Source organism: Schistocerca piceifrons, chromosome 1 (genome assembly GCF_021461385.2).
Source record: "Schistocerca piceifrons isolate TAMUIC-IGC-003096 chromosome 1, iqSchPice1.1, whole genome shotgun sequence".
NCBI lineage: Eukaryota > Metazoa > Arthropoda > Insecta > Orthoptera > Acrididae > Schistocerca > Schistocerca piceifrons.
In genome coordinates this window covers 888,682,083-888,699,089 of record NC_060138.1, presented here as the reverse complement: position 1 = coordinate 888,699,089, position 17,007 = coordinate 888,682,083, and the positions used below count along the sequence as shown (strand labels likewise).

The following is a 17,007-nucleotide window of genomic DNA, read 5'->3' as shown; positions in this document are numbered from 1 at the left end:
TATTAAATTGTGGCTGTGTGTGGTGTCACCGTCAGACACCACACTTGCTAGGTGGTAGCCTTTAAATCGGCCGCGGTCCGTTAGTATACGTCGGACCCGCGTGTCGCCACTATCAGTGATTGCAGACCGAGCGCCGCCACACGGCAGGTCTAGTCTAGAGAGACTCCCTAGAACTCGTTCCAGTTGTATAGCCGACTTTGCCAGCGATGGTTCACTGTCTACTTACGCTCTCATTTGCCGAGGCGATAGTTTAGCAAGCCTCCAGCTACGTCATTTGCTACGACCTAGCAAGGCGCCATATTCAGTAATTAGAATGAATTCTGAACAGACAATATTGTGAATCATGTACCGTCAATAGCGACATTCATCATTAATGGATTAAAGTTAAGTATCAAACTAATTACGTCCGCTTTCTGAATTCTAATTCCTTGTCATGTTCCAGACCTCACGTCAGTAGAGTCCTTCCCTCCTCACGCCAGTCTGCGTGAGCTAAAACGCGTGCATTTCGGCCCCCACAAGTAACACGGTGTTGGCTCTTCTGCCAACACAACACTGTGTCCGATACAATTTACAATCGTTGTCCGCGTCCTTTAATTCTTACCATACTGCTAGGTCATAACCTACGGCTTCTACTTTTGCCGCCTTGCTACTTAGTGCATCCGCATTACAGTGCTTCTTCCCAGGATTATGCACCACCTCGTAGTCGAATTCACTAAGCTTCAGAGCCCATCTAGTGAGTCTGGTGGACGGATCCTTCAACCCCAACAACCACTTCAATGCAGCATGATCTGTCACTACCCGAAATCTTCTCCCATATAAGTAACATTTAAAATAAGTGATTCCATAGATTACGCTAAGCATCTCCCTCTCTGTTGTTGAGTAGTTCTTCTCTGCTGCATTCAACTGTCTAGACGCATAGGCTACAGGACGTTCTTTCCCATCAATTTCCTGAGTAAGAACACACCCTAATGCTTGATTCGATGCATCGCCTGCTAGAATAAACTCCTTTTCAAAATCTGGAAACGCAAGAACCGGACTTGATGTTAACACTTCTTTCAGTTTGTTAAACGCTTTCTGACTCTCTTCTGTCCACTCAAATTTCACACCCTTTCGTAAAAATCGTGTCAACGGCTGTGCTAAATCTGCAAAACCCTTCACCGACTTCCGATATAAATTGCAAATTTCGATGAACGACTGCACTTCCTCAACTGTTTTCGGTTCCAGAAAATCCCTTACAGCCTGTACCAACCTTGGATCTGTTCGCACTCCATCCTTACTGATAATATAACCCAAATACTTTACTTCTTCTAATACAAAATGATACTTCTCCATGCTCAACGTCAAATGAGATGCTCTTAACCTGATAAAGACTTCCCTTAACCGCTGTCTATGTTGCTCCATATTACTTGAAAATACTACACTGTAATATCATCCAAAAGGACCAGACCCTGCCGTGTTTCATACCCCTCAAGACACTGTCTAGCAACCTCTGAAACGTTGCCGGAGCGTTTTTCAAACCGAATGGAGTTCTAATGTGCTGAAAATGGCCTCCAGGAGTAGAGAAAGCAGTTTTTGGGCAACCCTCTGGATCCACCTCTAACTGATGATAACCACTTGTCAAATCCATCGTAGAAAAGTACTGGCCCTGACCTAAGTGATCCAAAGTCTCCGATATGTTTGGAATGGGGTATGCGTCCGTTACTGTCTTATTACTGTGGTATCGGTAGTCACAACAGAACCTGTATTTCTCAGTTTCATCCATAGATTTTTTAGACACAACGACAATGTCTGCTCCCCAGCAACTATTATTAATGTCTATAATACCGTCCGCAAGCTGCTGATCAATGAAATCTTCCACAATTGACTGCAAATACCTCAGCATTCTGTATGGTTTACGGTAAACAGATGCTTCATTCCCTGTTGGTATCCTATGTTGAACTAATGGAGTTGCTGGTAACGACCCTTGTGGAAAAAACAAATCCTTAAATTCCCACAATAAGTCTTCCATTTTCTCTTTTTCTCCTCCTTTCAAATGCTTAATTTTGTCACGCAATGCAGCTCTATCGGCAGTTAGTGGTTGATCACTTCGCCTACCTCTCGAACACTAGTCTTCGTCAACTGGCACATCAAAATTTGCTACTGAAACTCCTTTCCTCAAATCCGCGTCTATAACGCTAAAATTATCCACGTTCACGGCAACTACTCTCCCGTCGTTCCCCTCCTGTACGCGTACAACACTACGTTTCACAAAACAACCGAATGGACCCAAAACTTCATTATCCTCCAATGGTTCAATAACACATACTGTACTTACACGTAGATTTGACTCCACACTTATCCAGAGCGACTATACACACAGTCATGCGAATTAAGCCTTAATCCTAATGTACGCGGTTCAATTGGTTTGTTCATTACGTTGAACGCCCTTCGCAACAGCTCTGCATTGGCAACAGTTTCCCCTAATTGAAATAACATTCCACCATGTTCCACAGTTCGTTGTGCATGATCAATTTTGGCATGATGTTGATGCAAGAAATCTACTCCTAGGATCATGTTGTAGCCCTCAGTTTCCCATGGTACTACCTCCATGCATGCATTAAATCAGGCTTTGTCTACTCAAAAGTCAACTGTCACCAACCCCAATGGCGTGACCTCCTTATCCCCCACTCCACGCAGCCCATAACGTGGTGGGTCTAGCTTACTTCGTCCCATTATATTTCTAGTAGCCACTGACACTTACGCACCTGTGTCCAACAAAATCTTAAGCTTTTTAGTTCCTATGGATCCTAACACTGAACATTCCACATCTGCATGCGTATTCGTAGCACTGAAATTAAACGGGAGCTCCCTTAGGTGGGTCTTGGCCCCCTCTGTCATTTAATGCTTGTCCACCTCTCCTGTCTCCACTTCTTCATCCTCGCCGCTGCCAATTTCCACCCCTTCCTTTATTCTTCGGTGTCTGGGTACATTGCCTCTGCACATGTCCAGTACGACCACACTTCAAAGCATTTCACACCCGCTGTAATCACTGTTTGCTCTCGAGTACCCTTGTTGCCACATCTCTTTCCGCACATTGAACTGCCAGCTGAATGGCCGAATACAAATCTTTTGGAGTCCCTTCACGCACTTTCCGTGCCATATGCGTCGGTAACCCTCTCAAAAATACATCAAGTGCCCTTTGCTCTGCCTCCTGCAACAGAACACTATTCGCTTCATCGCTCTGACCCAACTCGTAAGTATACTCATTAATTTCCTTTATCCTGTCTGCAAATTTCTCCATCGTCTCCCCCTGTCTCTTTGACATCGTACTTAACCTCTCTCTAAAGTACCGAGCGCTTTCTGTTTTTTGTACCTTTGTAAAAGCCCTTCCTTTAACTGCTTAAACTGTCCTGCCTTCCTTAAGGCCTCAAAACACCTTACATATGTTTTCGCTTCAGACGTTAATCTAATCTTAGCTATATGTAACAACTGCTCATCAGACAAACCATTCATTACAGCCGAAGTCTCCGAGTCCTCCACAATCGAACGCACATCCTCAGATGCCTTGCCAGAAAACGGAATAATCAAACTCGCGGCAGCTGGATCAATCTCCTGCACCCTAGGCAACAAGGACTGATCAGATGCGGATTCCCGCTCACTTCTAGATGTTAATTCATTTCTCAACTGCTTATTGTCTGCTGTAAATTGTGCTATTTTTTCCAACAAAATCCGCACTACTTCTGGTTCCGACACACCTTGCATCCCTGACTCTGTCACTGTGTTCCTTTCATTCCCTGTTAGTCGCGAAAAAAAAAAAAACATTTAAGCACAAGCATAACCCAACTCCCTCCACCTCAGTATCATCATACTTGGTAACATCATACTCAAACCAATAAAAAAGTAATTAAATGCTACAAAAAGTAATTAATCTAACTGCCCCAAATACACTAACACTCATTCTGACGAAAAAAAATATGCCTATCAAAACATCTAAATTGTCTGCCATGAACCATACTCAAAAACACTCAAAGGCAAGAAAACGTCCAACACTGAAAAGAAAACTGGTCAAAGTTCACCACATCTTGTGAATGCAATACAGATGGTGGGCTCGAACATCATACTGGACAGACGATGTTCGCTATTCTGAGACCAAATGTAGTTGCAACTTCTGCCACTGAATGTAACAGCAACACCAAATGTAGTGGGAAGAGGTAGTAGGCACCGTATTAAGACACGTCTGAGCTTTCCAAGTGATTTAGTGTTTCCAACTACACTGTCCCCGTTCCTCTCTATCAGCATCACTGGGTTCCACAATGCTGAGGACACCACTTCGCTGTCTGCGTAAAGGCTTGGCACAGAATGGCTGCCTCAGTGACCTGTGCACACACTGCTGTGTGTCGGCCTTGTACAGCAGCGGATTTGTGGCGTCATCAGGATGCCAGCAGTTGACTCAGCGGTCTGCATTCCTGCCAAGCAGCGAGCTGTGTGCTTCTCGCCAGCATGGCTGAGACCACGGCGACCACAAGCGCTCATGATCCGGAGTCCGAATCTGCAGCCCTCGCCTCGGGATGCCTCCGGCGTGTGTTGGAAGCCAGGATGAATGTCCACAGTAATGAGCCGTGAGTGGCCCGCAGCTGGGTGGCTACGGACTCCGCGTCGGCTTCAGAGTGTCGAACTAGTGACCCGCTGTGGACTGGAACCCTGACGCCCCGTGTGCTGCTGCGTGTAGCTGGTGGTGTGAAATGCCCCGCCGTCCAGGGGAGCTGCCACATTTGAATGAATATCGTTAGAAACCTGCACCTATTTATATGCGGCTGTGCACCTCTATTTTGCCATATGCGCCGTTTTGCGTCACGTACTCATAATATGCTTGGTTCGCCAGTGGGCCCCTCCTGCATGTGATTTGCGACATACAAAACCGCTATGTATACTCTTTCAGCAATTTGATGGTCCTGTGGCCTCTACTCTACTTCGCAACTTTTGGTATGCATAACTCACAGCAATCCAGCATTCACCTGGCTGTAACTTGTGCTCAGAATATTGCACAAAATTAACTTTCCCTATCCTAAACTGTGTTGCCGCTACAATATATAAAATTTATTAAATTACTAAATGTCACCATTTCAGGACAACTCTATAGCATAATATACCAGAAATGAGAACAGCTATAGGCGAATTTCTAGGCCATTTTTGTACTTTATCACACAACTCGTCACTGCCTAATGCCCTTCGGACCGTTCTGATCTGGATTGTCTGCAGTTGTCCTAAGTGAAGTTATTCGAGTAACAGGAGGAATTCTTCGGTACGGCCGGGTATCATTTCTTGCTCTATTGTTCTAAAACCTATGCTTGCATTTCATCGTTAATGGCGTCTCTTAGGCGGGACATTAAACGTCAGACTTGTTTCCTTATTTTCCTAGGAAATAATTCCAATGAACTCTTTGCATTGCGAAAAGCCAGTTCAACCCATATGTAACACTAGCACAGGTGCTCAGGGATCTGAGACAGGGATCCCTGGAAGAAAGGCGATGTAGTTGTCATGAAACTGTTTCTGGTAAAATTATACAGAGGGCATTCGGGAGAGACTGTGCACCAATTCAATCGTCTCCATTCTATATCTCTGTTAGAGTTTGTGAGATTAAGATGAGAGAAAATATCATTGAGTGTGGTAGTATGCAGTCATTTGTTCCTGCTCAACAGGCTAAAGCAATGGGGCATCAACTCATTACTCGTAACACTGATAAGTAAGTAAATAAGATGTAGACCTTAGAATAAAATAATTTAGAGTTACTGGGTTTATTTATTTATTTTATCGCCGGTACCTTTAAATTTCGATAAATTAAGCCATTATTCTGACTGCTTGCACAATGGACCTGTCGTGGGATGGGATGGGAAGAGGAGGCTGGTAAGTGGTAAGGTAATTCAGTGGAAAATCATGATGTTCAATGGCATAAACTGAGAGGACAGTATGAACTAAATATATGGTGAAATAAACTGCTATAAAACTAACAGAATATGAATATTGGTAAGAAAGTTGCCGCAAGAAATATCTTAATGGTCTGAATTATGCTACATTACAAATAGGGTCAATAAGGGACAAAATATTAATCTCTGAAAACAATCTTCTAAAAAAAGGTGATACAAGAAATAAAACTCCTGCAAAACCTGAAATAAAAGATTGTAACCCTACTTTTGGAAATATAAAACTTTAAATGATTATTTACTTGCTGCTTTACATCAAAGTGCGGCTGTTCTTGCAACCTGAATAAAAACATGAAAAAACAAAAAATAAAAGGAAATTTACTGCGGTAGGAAACAATTCAATTCAATGGATCCACTATATTGCAGACATTTTTATTACTGTAGTGATGTAAAATTAAATTAGATAGGATAAAAGCAGATGGCAGCAGTTTACCTCTACAGTACTTGAATATGGGAGTAGGAAGGATAGAAAGAAAAATGCAAATGTTAGGAAGAAGAGAGAACTGGTGCTAGGTAGCAGTCATGGCAGAGGTGTAAGTCTTCAGTTACAGGAGAAGTTAGGGGAGGAATATCAGTTCACTAGCATTTTTCAAGTCGGGTGGCGGATTGAAGTACGTGAGTGAAAGTTTAGGGCCTTTGTGTAAGAATTCCACTAAACATGATCAGGTAATGGTAGACGGTGTGGCAGGCAACAGAGTGGAAAGAGATGGGGCATACAACATATGTGGTGACCTGAGTAAGACAGCGTCCCGATCTCGTGGCACCAATATGAACATGGCTGAGCTGAGCCCGCGGTGTGATCGGCCTCCTTTCGGCAGTGCTGTACGGAGAGTCAAAACGGAGGTGGAGAGGACGCTGGTAACTGCTGGCCGAACACACATTGCACTGATGCCGCTGGAGACAACCGGGAAGTGAGGTTACACTAGGCAGCTTCTGCATCTTAACAGTACTGGGAAATAGAGGTTGGTGGAGATAATTAGTGAGAGCATAGCGCGTGGATGTGAAGCCACACATGATCAAATACCTGTTATATATAGGATAACTGGGCCTGTTTTAGGATAAACCATGAAACGATGATAACAGGCTCCCCTCCCTACACAGTATCCCCTGAAGTTTAGACATTTCTTCATTGTGTTTACAGATGACAGCATGTACCACTGAAGTACCAAAACTCTACAGAAATTGACTCTGAATTTGTATTCTTTATCAAAATAAATAAGGTGGACTATCTTGAAGATGATTTATAGTCTTTGAAGAGCACGGTTGTATGCGTTACAGATCACTGATGTAAAGATAATGGAATGAAGTCAGTACATCTATGCAAAATTTGCCTCCCCACACCATAACAGCTGCACGACCAAAACTATCATGTTCGACAACGTTGCTAGGTGAATTTCGTGTTCGCGCCCCTCGTCATATGAGGGTGCGTTCAGCATCGTCGAACACGATTGTCTTGGTGGTCCAAGTGTTATGTGAGGAACCACGGACCTCCAAATCTTTGAACACAGTACTCTGTCTGGTCAACATTGTGACACTTTACGCCTTTCCGATGTGCGTCTTTTCAAGTGTGCACTCGAATTTTACTTAATTTTTATGACTTCTAATGTGTGACCGCAGCGAACAGCACATGTGGAGGAGCTCTTGGAACAAGAGGATATTTGGCAAATGGACTAGCCTGTCCGTTCCTCGGGCTTAAGTCTTGTCGAGAACGTGTGGGTTGCGCTATTGAGGGGAGGACAAGAAGAGTCGGTTTTCCGAACGGTCTGGTACAGGCTGGTGATACTGTAAAGGATATATCAGTAGTATAGTGGTTCCGGTGTCATGAGCGGGTTTCTTGCTTGATGTGTGCAGCGACGAAGAGCACAATTGTATTTATATCAAAAAACATCGTATCGAGCTTTCTCTTTCAGGCCATCCTGGTTTAAGTTTTCCGTTGCTTTCGTAACTGAGGTCAGGCAAATGCCGGGATGGCTGCATCATCAAGGTACAGTCGACAACCTGCTCTGTCCTCCTAAAGCATACAGGGTGGTCCATTGATCGTGACCGGGCCAAATATCTCACGAAATAAGCGCCAAACGAAGAAACTACAAAGAACGAAACTTGTCTAGATTGAAGGGGGAAACCAGATGGCGCTATGGTTGGCCCGCTAGATGGCACTGCCATAGGTCAAACGAATATCAACTGCGTTTTTTAAAATAGGAAACCCCATTTTTATTACATATTCGGGTAGTACGTAAAGAAATATGAATGTTTTAGCTGGACCACTTTTTACGCTTTGTGATAGATGGCGCTGTCATAGTCACAATCATATGGCTCACAATTTTAGAGGAACAGTTGGTAACAGGTAGGTTTTCTAAATTAAAATACAGAATGTAGGTACGTTTGAACATTTTATTTCGGTTGTTCCAATGTGATACATGGACCTTTGTGAACTTATCATTTCTGAGAACGCATGCTGTGACTGCGTGATTACCTGTAAATACCACATTAATGCAATAAATGCTCAAAATTATGTCCGTCAACCTCAATACATTTGGCAATACGTGTAACGACATTCCTCTCAACAGCGAGTAGTTAGCCTTCCATAATGTTCGCACATGCATTGACAATGCGCTGACGCATGTTGTCAGGCGTCGTCGGTGGATGACGATAGCAAATATCCTTCAACTATCCCCACAGAAAGAGATCCGGGGACGTCAGATCCGGTGAACGTGCGGGCCATGGTATGGTGCTTCGACGACCAATCCACCTGACATGAAATATGCTATTCAATACCGCTTCAACAGCACGCGAGCTATGGGCCGGACATTCATCATGTTGGAAGTACATCGCCATTCTGTCATGCTGTGAAACATCTTGTAGTAACACCGGTAGAACATTACGTAGGAAATCAGAATACATAGCACCATTTAGATTGCCATCGATAAAATGGGGGCCAATTATCCTTCCTCCCATAATGCCCCACCATACATTAACCCGCGAAGGCCGCTGATGTTCCACTTGTCGAAGCCATCGTGGATTTTCCGTTGCCCAATAGTGCATATTATGCTGGTTTACGTTACCGCTGTTGGTGAATGACGCTTCGTCGCTGAATAGAACGCGTGCAAAAAATCTGTCATCGTTCCGTAATTTCTCTTGTGCCCAAAGGTAGAACTCTACACGATGTTCAGAGTCGTCGCCATGCAATTTCTGGTGCGTAGAAATATGGTACGGATGCAATCGATGTTGATGTAGCATTCTCAACACCGACGTTTTTGAGATTCCCGATTCTCGCGCCATTTGTCTGCTTCTGATGTGCGGATTAGCCGCGACAGCAGCTAAAACACCTACTTGGGCATCATGATTTGTTGCAGATCGTGGTTGATGTTACACATGTGCCTGAACACTTCCTTATACGTTTGTGACTATTACATCGCCACCCATCGCAAACCGAAAAAAGTGGTCCAACTAAAACATTCATATTTCTTTACGTGCTACACGAATATGTATTAAAAATGGGGGTACCTATTTAAAGAAACGCAGTTGATATCCGTTTGACCTATGGCAGCGCCATCTAGCGGGCCAACCATAGCGCCATCATGTTTCCCCCTTCAAGCTAGACGGGTTTCGTTCTTTGCAGTTTTTTCGTTTGATGCTTATTTCGTGAGATATTTGGCACGGTCACTATCAATGGACCACCCTGTATATGTTCTGTGTTTATGTACGAGGGCATGGTGAAAAGTAATACGTTCGACTCCTTTATGTGAAAAGTCTCACAACCTTTGAAATAAGAAATTCCGTGCGAACAGGCCTCGTAATGTCCATCGCGACCGACCGACCGTCGTGTCATTATCAACCTATAGGCGTCAGTGGATACGGACATGGAGGGGCGGTGTGTCAGCACACTACTCTCTCAACCATTGTCAGCTTTCGTCACCGGAGCCGCTACTTTTCAGTCAAGTAACTCTTCAATTGGCTTCACAAGGGCTGGGTGCACCGTGACTGCCAAGAGCACGTGGCAGACCGGTACGGTCACCCATCCAACTAGAAGTTCAACAGTGCTTAACGTCGGTGATCGGATGGGAACCGGTGTTACTATTGCTGCAAGGACGTTGGCTTTTAAAATAAAACAGACGCTATTAACGCTTTAAGTCTTTATTCTACAAGCCTACATACTTATTTCTCGACAATGAACACATTTCTCCAAACTAGAGAACAGTTTGTTGATACCATCACTGTAGAGTCTGTGGTTTTGTTGATGGAACCACAACCTCGCGTCTGGTTGCACCACTTCGTCAATATCAAAATTAAGTCCTCGAAGGCGTTTTTTAAGTTTTCTAAACAGATGAAAATCGGATTGTGTTGGGGATGATAGTTGATAGTGATATCAAAGTGTTGGAATTTTGCAGATGTGGCAGTGTTTGTGCGTGGTCCGTCATTGTCACACTGAAGGAGAGGGCGCTCCATGTGTGGGCGAACTCTGCGAATTTTGAAGTTCTATTACAGAACACTGTTCCTCGCGCAACGACATAGTTACGTTACATAGTGCCTTGTTACACTCTACAAGTCGGAGCCCTCTAATGCAGAGCGCTGCAAATATGTAGGCATGATGTGTGCTATCGCACTTTTTCTGTCACCTTTTTCTCTTTCAGCTCAAATGCTTATGCGTGACCGCGCAAATGATCTGTTCGGAACAAAGACTCATTACGACTGCAATAGAGAAAGATTATGTCTGACTCGTGGTATAAAAACTCTGTCGATAGAATGTGGAACATTACGTATACTATGTATGGGCTTACTTATTTCGGATTTAGCAATTGCGGAGAGTAGGATAACATCAGAACTGCAATTAACGGCATTGTTGAAAACGGAATGTAATTTGATTAATTACGATAACATTCTGTTTCATACAAGAGGACGATGTATCTTGAAATGTAGCTATGAAGATCATTTATGGAGAGATATAATTTCTTGACTGGAACTTTTAACTTTGTATTCTGCCTTACGGCAGGTCTTGTCATGGGGGAAGCTTCGTCAGAGAGGTCCTCCGCATGAGCGTCTAGGGAAGTGATTCCAATGGTGGTTTCCCGTTGCCTTCCACTGGTGATGATGAGATGAGTGCACCACAACACCCAGTCCCTGAGCTGAGAAAATCTCCGACCCAGTCGGAAATTGAACCCGGGCCCCTTGGTGTGGCGGACCGCCGCGCTGACCATTCAGCTATCGGGGTAGACTCATGACTGGAAAAGGTACTTTAATTCTTTCGTTGTTTTTAACTTCTCCCTTGTCTGTGGTTGGAACATTATTCGGTGTATAGGGAATTTTATATCTTGGGAAATCAGTAGAGCCTGCACCACGGTCGCTTATGCTCTATTTTGAGACATTAATTTCTGAATTTTTATCGAATTTAATGCACAGCTTGGTCACTGATTCCCATGCTGCAAAGGGAGTACTTCATAGCACCCAAGACGGCTTCCCCACAGCGTACGATTGTTGTCCGTCTGCTTATTTTAAGAATTTTCAGGGTCGACGATCGCCGGAATTCTGCAGAGCCACAGAAATTTTATTCCATGTAGTGACTTCGACATCGAGAGGCAGACAGAGTATGTTTATGAACTGTAACTGTCTATCATCTTGTTTTATAGACTTGAGAATTCAAAATAGTAAATAAATTTATACCTGGGAGTGTGGGAGAAATATGTTTTAAAATATTGGGAAAGTTTCCATTCAAATAATTAGATAGTATTCAGTCACAATAATTTAACTTAAATCGGGAGAGAAGTTAAAGTAGAATAAATATGTAAAATTTTAATAATGTTTATTTTATTTAAAAGTTTTTGTACAAGAGATTCGAAAGTATTGCTTTTCAGCAAGCTCTCATCTATTTGGTAAGATCTTATGGGACCAAACTGCTGAGGTCATCGGTCCCTAAGCTTACGCATTACTTAATCTAACTTAAACTGACTTACGCTAAGGACAACACACACACAGCCATGCCCGAGGGAGGACTCGAACCTCCGACGGGAGGAGCCGCGGGAACAGTGGCAAAACGCCCTACACCGCACGGCTACCCCGCGCACAGTATGTTAAGTGTTTCAACAAGAATCTCTGTTTCTTGTCCAAATAACAATCTCTTGACGAAAAGTGGCATAAAGCACGACTTCATCATGCTACATCCTTCGACGACGAAATTTCTTCATAACACTTATTAGTGAAAAGTTCGTTGTGGAATACTACATGTCAACTGCTTCACTTATCGGAAGGTAGAAGGCCATCCCAGTACCCCAAAATTACAAAAGAAAGAAAATCTTGATTTGATCGTCGTATATGATTTATGAGAAGCAAATGGAAGCGGCGAAGGTAACGCCATATTACGGTTGTATCTGACGTCCGTCGCTTCGTGTTGCGTGACAAGGGTTAATGGGTAATTTGGCTATAATTACGTTTACAGATTTCGCCGAAGTTCGTGCCGGCTCTCTGCATTCGATTAACGGCCCCCGTCGTGCCAGTCGACACGCGTTTGCCGGTCGCGGAGCTGTGTCTCCAAGGGAGCTTATAACCTTACCACGCTCTTCCGCAGAATGCTAACTCATGCCCACGAAAAGGCGGGAGCATGGGCTAGAGAAACGGTTGGTACAATTTTCTTCTTTGAACATGAGTGATGCACTCATACCACAGTGTACTAACTTTAGCTGCATAACGACGCACAGCATAAGTGTTTCATTGGTCTACATAAGAGTGAAAATGTGTAAAGAACACACCAATCGAGAGGCCATAATCATAAGTAAAACAAAAACCTAGCATTTTTGTCAATATGGTCATTATGTGTGAAAGCATTGTGGGAATCCTTATTTCCAGTGAAAGATGTTATCACAGCTGCACAAACAGTTTAATTCTCAGTAAATGTCGCTGCTGTCATTAAAGTGCCTCAATGTTTGTTTTCTGAAAAATGTACTTCACTTTGCTGTTTTCCTGTTTAGGCTTGCAACGGACTAAAAGCAATACTGAAACTACCGCCCCTTCCACACAGAAGTGCTTCTTCTCTCCCTCTGTCTCCCAGTATCCTATTGGGAGCTAGTAGAACGCGTCTATAAGTTTTCAGGACGCATTATGAGAATCATACATTGATGAATAATACTGGCAGGCTGCTAGATTTGTTACTGGTAGGTTTGATCATCTCGCGAGTGTTACGGAAATGCTTCAGAAACTCGGGTGGGAGTCTCTAGAGGAAAGGAGGCGTTCTTTTCGTGAAGCGCTACTGAGAAAATTTAGTGAAACAGCATTTGAGGCTGACTGCAGTACAATTTTACTGCCGCCAACTTTTATTTCGCGGAAAGACCACAAAGATAAGATACGAGAGATTAGGGCTCGTACAGAGGCATGTAGGCATTCATTTTTCCCTCTCTCTGTTTGGGAGTGGAACAGGGAGAGAAGATGCCAGTTGTGGTACGAGGTACCCTCCGCCACGCACCGTATGGTGGATTGCGGAGTATGTATGTATATGTAGATGAATCTTGACGGTATTAAATGTACGTATAATTGCCTAATGAGTAGCAGTCTTATATTTACCTATCATATTGACATGAGACCATGTCTTATCCTTAATGCACAGAAATAATCGATGCAAACTTCTTGTAAGTTCTGGAGTTTGCAGTGGAGTATAAATTGTTAACTCTGAGCTGTTTTGAATAGTAAATGTTAATGTCGTGTGACTAGGGCCTCCCATCGCGTAGACCGCTCGCCGGGTGCAAGTCTTTCGATTTGACGCCATTTTGGCGACTTTGGCGTCGATGGGGACGAAATGATCATGATTAGGACGACACTGCACCCAGTCCCTGAGCGGAGAAAATCTCCGACACAGCCGGGAATCAAGCTTGTGCTCTTAGGATTGACATTCTGTCGCGCTGACCACTCAGCTACCGGGGGCAGACATTTGAAAAAGTGTTCCTCTGATGTATACCGCAGCTTATTTGGTTTCGTGCCACATCGGTTCCTACGACAGGGTACGGCAGTTTACCCCACCTTTGCTGGAAGCTCCGGTAAGTTATTCTCAGAGAGATATGTAGGGGGCAGTTAAACATCTCGACTATGTTCCCTTCTTTATGGACGGTGCTTGAGCTCTGACTGGATAATGAAAAGGAGAAGGAAGGCCATCTCACATGAAACAAGGAAACCACAAAAAAATTAAGTCATTGAGTCAGAATGAGGATTTGAACCTCACCCCTCTGGGATACCAGTATAATCTGTCAACCATTGCGCCAACAGGCTTGACATCAAGGATGAGTTGGATGTACCTCATGGAGACCCCAATAATAATAGTGAAATGTAATAAAAAATTTTAAAAATCTGGTGGCTTATTTAACAAAGGATGCTCCGCTCAAGATATTTTGTAGGTATGTAGTGGAGCTAAATGACAAACTCTGCTGAAAGTTTTATACAGCGTGATTTGCACTGCGCTGAAATCGGCGCTCCTCGTTCCTATTCTTCTCAAGAAGAGACTGAAATAGCCTGGTACTCCTGTTTTCTTCCTGTTTCATATGTTTGCTTCCAAAAGCAAAGGATGTTATTATATGGCTCTACGGTGAACCTGTATCGACATTGTCCATGAAAATAAGAACAAATCACTATAAGAATTTTGGTATTAGATTAAAATCCTATTTCATATAGAAGGAATATGACGAAGTTTGATTGTAAGTCAAGCCGGAATACAAATTCTACAACCTGAAGTACTGCAGCATGTGCTCTTGAGAAAGTATTGTGTTGGACGTGAAACATTTCGTCAGTCTGAGTTGCGTTATACCAGATTCTCTGATATCTGAAAGTTTTATTTTCTTTTCACCTGTTGCATGGATCATTTATATAAACGGATTGTCAGACATTGTTCTCATATTGATTGTATCTGAATTAGTCAGGATTTGCGAATTCTTCGTCAGTGTTACAAGCTATAGTTTTGTACGAATAAGTCGAAATTTACAACCAAGTAAACGTGATGTAAAAACGGTGAGTGTAAAATTGGAGAGCCGAAGATTCGCAGTTCGATCTACAGTCGGTAATAGGATGTTTTCTGTCAATCAGTGTTCTGTGGAAATTATTTTTATATGTCAAAAATGCCACGTTACACCGTGTTCAGAGGCTATATTAAATTTTGGGTCCGGCTGATTTAGCCAGTTCGCGTGCTAGAGGCAGATAATGGCATTTCTCTTCTAAAATGACCGTCCGTAATAAAGGACTGGGGTGTTCAATATATTTTCGGATTGATCAAGGCTTTGCTTATGGTAGGTGAAGAAGGGGAATGACAAATCACGCACAAAGCTTTTAAAATTTCTAGATTTACACAGCTGTCACTGGCATGTAAATCTCCAGATGTACTACTTAGTACTTCAATACAGTCCAAGAGTCTGCGTCCTACAGCATTCTTCTGCCTTTCCGACAGCTTTGCTTGACCTTAACGTAAAAGGTTTCTTTTGTCTCCAATTTTACAAAGATGATAAATATTTTCTTCAGATAAAGTACGTACATAATTTAAGCAAGTTCCTCTTACGCAGTTACTGCTTGTTCTCTAGTTTTTAGGCTCAAAAAACCAGACACAGTCTATTCCTGTTGTCTTTCAATCGGTCAAAATTTGCGACTGCCTCTCGCCAAATTAGTTCGCTGTATTAATGTCATTTAAGCTAAAACGAGAGCATTTTCCTTGTGCCTGCTGATATAACATTTATTTGGCAGGATTTACTGCGGAGGAATCGCCTGTCATCCATACATCCCGAAAAATTTATGTCGCAGCCGCACTCGTTGTTTGCAGCCAAGCCTTACAAGAAACAGCCAGTAACTACTCACAAAAAGGTAATACTACAGTCTCACTATAAGGCGAGTTGATTACTCAGTTGAAAAAGCTACTAAAATGATTGTATTGTTCATATCTGGTATTTTTTTCCTTTATTGAGATTCGATTCCCCCCCCCCCCCCCCCCTGAAGGGGGCGGGCTGGCAGCAGCTTAGTACGACGCTCCTCAGCCTACAGAATTTTTATAAAAAAATGAAGATAATAAATAATAAAAGCAGGCGATACAGCCGGTGACTTAAATGGTAAAATGGCGGAAAATTGTGGAACTTAAAACATAAAACAAAGGGTTGGCGATGCTAATAAAATGCACAGGAAGCAAACAGGTAAATTAATAGACAGACAATTAAAAAACACGGCGACAGTCTGGTTTCTGTTCGCAAGAGATATAAAAATCACACCCAGCGACAGCAGGATTTCTGTTCACAACACTTTGGAAAACACGCACAACACTGAACACTCACTTAAAACACTGCACTAAAAAGTTGGCACAAAGATGACACACCACAGCCGAGGACAGATGGGGGGAACCTGGACAGATGATGGGAAAGAGAAAGGGGAAGGAGAGTTAAAAAGTAGTGGTAGGAGGGGGGGAGGAGCCGACGGAGAACGAGGACTCATAAGAGGCTGGGCAGACGCGAGAGGGAGTGGGGAAAAGCAGAGGAGGGGAATGCAAAAGGACTTGGGGGTGGGGGAGAGAAGGGAGGCAGAGAGAGGAATAGAGGGGATACGGAGCCCAGGAAAAGGACAGAGGAAGCGAGGGGGAGGTGAGGATCAGAGTGGATAGGAGGGATAAATCGAAGAAAAGAGGGCATCATCTGGGAGGGGGATTTGATGGAAGCCATCATGGGAAAGGAGATGAAGGGTGTAGAGATGGAGGTTAGGGAGGGGACAACAGTGAAGGTGCAGAAGAGGGCGGGGGTTGGAGAGGAGAGGAACAACGAGGGGATGAGGGGATCAAGGCAGCGGGAGCTGTAGACTATGCAGATATGTTCGAGGAATAGGAGCAGATGGGGGAAAGCCATCAGGTCGTGGAGGATCCGCATGGGGGACAGGAGGCGTATATGGAAGGCGAGGTGGAGTGCATGGCGCTTGAGGATCTGGAGGAACTTACTGAATCCGCGGGGGGGGGGGGGGGGGGGACAGATATCCAGGCGGGACTGGCATAACAGAGGATGGAACGGATTAAGGATTTGTAGGTGTGGAGGACGGTAGAAGGGTTCAAACCCCA

The 17,007-nt window shown here is 43.6% G+C and overlaps 1 protein-coding gene across 1 annotated transcript in view; it reads left to right on the top strand.

Annotated features, from left to right (window-relative positions):
• The first annotated feature begins 5,845 nt into the window (after positions 1-5,845).
• The window catches only part of LOC124776401 (pickpocket protein 28-like), a 117,342-nt gene continuing 106,180 nt past the window's right edge, over positions 5,846-17,007 (top strand). Inside the window, exon 1 of the mRNA XM_047251382.1 lies at positions 5,846-5,883. Coding sequence (XP_047107338.1) covers positions 5,846-5,883 — 38 coding nt within the window. The remainder of the gene's footprint in view (positions 5,884-17,007) is intronic.